Source organism: Propithecus coquereli, unplaced genomic scaffold (genome assembly GCF_000956105.1).
Source record: "Propithecus coquereli isolate 6110/MARCELLA unplaced genomic scaffold, Pcoq_1.0 Scaffold76, whole genome shotgun sequence".
Taxonomy (NCBI): domain Eukaryota; kingdom Metazoa; phylum Chordata; class Mammalia; order Primates; family Indriidae; genus Propithecus; species Propithecus coquereli.
Window position 1 is genome coordinate 1,006,020 of NW_012153729.1, and position 3,615 is coordinate 1,009,634.

At 40.1% G+C, this 3,615-nt stretch overlaps 1 protein-coding gene across 1 annotated transcript in view; it reads right to left on the reverse strand.

Annotated features, from left to right (window-relative positions):
* Positions 1 to 1,501: 1,501 nt before the first annotated feature.
* Positions 1,502 to 3,615, reverse strand: part of SLC16A6 (solute carrier family 16, member 6) — a 13,921-nt gene continuing 11,807 nt past the window's right edge. The window contains exons 3-4 of the mRNA XM_012662221.1: positions 2,719 to 3,534; positions 1,502 to 1,804 (exon numbers count right to left, since the gene is read on the reverse strand). Coding sequence (XP_012517675.1) covers positions 1,554 to 1,804; positions 2,719 to 3,534 — 1,067 coding nt within the window. The 3' untranslated portion in view covers positions 1,502 to 1,553. The remainder of the gene's footprint in view (positions 1,805 to 2,718; positions 3,535 to 3,615) is intronic.

Consider the following 3,615-nt stretch of genomic DNA (forward strand, 5'->3'; position numbering starts at 1 on the left):
TTCAGTGCAGAGAAATATTCAAGCTTGTGTGTACCTGTAACCAAACTAGGCTTGTTATGTTTTTCCCCCTGAGTTGTCATAAATTAACATAAAAGATGAATAAAGATGGAGCAGCGAGCATTGACCATCACCTGCACGGTGAGTTTCAGTAACAGGTGAGTAAATCGCCCATAGTATCCTCACACTTCCTCTCTTTACAGAAAACTGCTAAAATGAGAAATACTATACATGTAGTGTAACTCCAAAAAAACAATGACCAGTTACCTGATAGCTGTGGCAACTTAGAACATCAAGTCATGTTTTACATAAGATGTAAATTGCAACTTATAACTTGTAACGTAAACGTCTCTGCTACCCCCATGTGAAATACAGAAATGCTTCGACAGTTAGATGGTTTTTTTTTTAAAAAAAAAATATCAGAAATGCGTCAACAATTCACACTTGATCTTAGCCAAAAGGCCAAGAAACAATAACAATTCAATGAAATATAATTCTGATCAAAGATTCTCAAGTATTCTTAGGTGATAAAACAAATTATTTTAAAAAGCTAAGGCGATTTGCTACGCATTATTTTTCTCCCTTTAAATAGCACATGTTGCCTTTAATGAAACCGAAGAATTATTACAACTTAGCCTTTTATGAGAGTAACTCTACAAGAGAAAAGGTATTCTTTGAGGCATTTAAAGGATTGCAGAAAGGAGGTAAAAATGCTGCTTATGTCTCAGATTTTATTTCTTTTGATTACTTTAATCATCTTAGAATAACTTAATAATAAATAGTGGTTTAAATTAAAGACACTACAATCACATATTTCTCAATAATTAAAAGCAACAGGAATTTTTGAGTGCCATTTTGTATATTCTGTATTGAAATACTTCTGGTAATGACTGGCCATAAAAAGAAGTGGTAGTCTTCACATTTATGAAGTTCAAGTTACATATATTTTTAAAATTTTTGTTTATTGGTCAAATGTTTGGTCTTAAACTATACTTCATTTCCATGCAATATTTGGAAAATTCAGAGGCCATAGTTTCTTAATGAAAACCTCCGTATTTTTCAAAGGGTTTTTGAAAAATCTTTTTATTCATATTTCTGAAATTCAGAAGTCTTTAAAATGATTGAAGATTTTTTGTTTTTGACTGGCCAATTTCATTTCAATGATTTGGGCTGGAGGTTGTTTTGCAAGATCGTCTCTCCCAGGTGAGTGCTCTTAAAACCACTTTTCCAGTTCATGCCACTAAATTAATATTGGAATGTGAACCAAACAGTCCTTCTACTTATCTTTCATATTGCTACTGAATAGAGCCAGATTTATATATAGAAGAGTGTTTGGTTGTTTTTGTTTTGGCTTAAAAAACAAGCAAAAAGGAAAACTTTAAAGGAAAAAAAAAGATATTGGTAGCGCTGTTCACGTATACATTCTCTTTAAAATGTAGTTTTGAAAGTGGAGTAGAGTAGTTAGCTCCTCCACCTCCCTATGTGCCCCCCCAAATCCCCGGGGTCCACCCCCCACCCCCAAGCCGACACAGTGGCTGTTGTCACATGAACGTGTGTCATACTGGCTCTATTTGCACATGAACTCTATGTTCATTCTTCGCAAGATCCATTTCCAGAAAGTCTTCGGGTATGTCTTGTAATGCCTTCCCACGATGGCTCGCTGCCTTTGTCTCACCTGAATCATGGCGCTGGCACAGTCCCTGTTTACACGGTCTCACCAGGGCGAGGCACACAGCAGCCACGGACATGCCAGCTGCGCAGGAGTAGAAGGCCCTGCTGTAGATTTTACTTTGGTCCACCAACAAACCTGGGGGAGAGAGCGTCAGCAGCTGTTAGCAACACCCCCGGTGGACATTCAAATTCCCACTCAGGCGCCCATCAAATGCAGAAACTTCTCAGTTTCTTTGCCTTCTTGTTTTGTTTTTCTAAAGAAAAAAGGATGTTAAAGGCAGAAATCTTGGCTAGACTGGAGAGAAGAAATAGATAAACACACAAGATATTTAGCAACTGAAAAAAAACGAAGTCGCTAACTTGTTCTTCATGGGCTAAGTCTGTCCTTGCAGAGAATCTAAAACATGGGACAGTTAGCTGCACGATTTTTGAAAAGGTAATACACTTAAGTAGGAAAGAGCTGTATTATTTTCACTGGCGTTCACTTCAGGTCTCTTTTATCAGGGTGTAAGACTTCCAATCCCAGGAACTTTAAGGACCTATTTCAGATCTAAGATATGAAGCATACCTATGTCCCTCCTATAAGAAAATATTCTGTAGTAATCAATTAAGCATGTGCAGAGTGTTGCTCTGTGCTCAATTCCCAAACACCTTTCTAAGAAGGGACGATGCCTTACAGAAGGCCATTAGTTCTATTATTCCAAAAGTCACCTGGGTTATAAAGATCATAAACTCATGGGTTCCCCTCTAGCATTAGACAAGGCAAGATGCTAGAAAAAGCCTGGGGCAGCCTGGACTGCAGACAGAGGTTCTAATCCTGACTTGGTCGCTAATTTACCGTATGACCTTAGGCTTAAATTTTTTGGCCTTCAGTTTCCTCATATTTAAATCAAGAGGGTTGGCTCAGGTAATTTCTAATCCCTGGCAGCTCTAAAATTCAATGGAAGTATAAAAATGGAAGTAGATTTTTTTTATTAGACTAGAACAGGAAGCTAGCACAACTCCTAAGGGAGAATAGACAAGGGTTTGTATTTTGTGTATTTAAATCACCTGCGAGGGGTGGTCCCGCCAGTCCTGCTATGCTCTGGATGAAGACGTAGACCCCAGCTGCAGAAGACATCTTCTCGATTCCCACGACATCATCTTCAGCAAGCAGTGGTATGTGAGTTCCTCCTATCGTTCCGACCATACACCCAAAAAATACGCTACATGACATGAGACCCCAGAATTCAGTAGCAAATGTAAAGGCAAACAGAGACACAGTCAACAAGATGACGCAGATGAGCTCGATGTAAATCTTACGGATGGGCTCTCTGTTGAAGACAAAGCCAGCTGCAATTCTTCCAAACACTTCCGCAATTGCCATCGCAGATAATAAAAAAGCAGCGTGTTCCTGGTCAATGCCCAGGCTGACGCCCAGAGGAATGATGTACAAAGACGGTGCGAAGAATCCCAGTGTTGCAAAGAGACCAAATAATGCGTAACAAATAAAACTTTTCTCTTTCAAAATCGAGAAGTCTAATAAAGGGGCTTTCTTATCGCTCGGCTTGGAGCTCGTCTTCACCAGGACCTGCTGCATGTCAGCCTTCAGCTCCAGTTCCGTGTTAGCGTGACTAGGCACATTTTTAGGTGAGGTAGTTAGTTCTACTCCTGAGTCAATGGAGTCTATTGAGGTTCGTGTTTTTTCATTTTCAAGCATATATTGCACTTCTTTCCGATTTTCGTGGGGGATTATTTTCGGCGACCCTGGTCCTCTGATAATAATCGGTCTCAGCAGTGCCCCGAAGACGACGATGTTTAGCTGTAGCAGGCCCACAAAGAGGAGGCTGTATCTCCAGCCGATGTTCTCCTTCAGAGCCATGATGGCTGGAATGGGCAGGAGTGAAGAAGAAAAGAAATCGACGTCAATAATGGACTCCAGGCCGGGCGCGGTGGCTCATGCCTGTA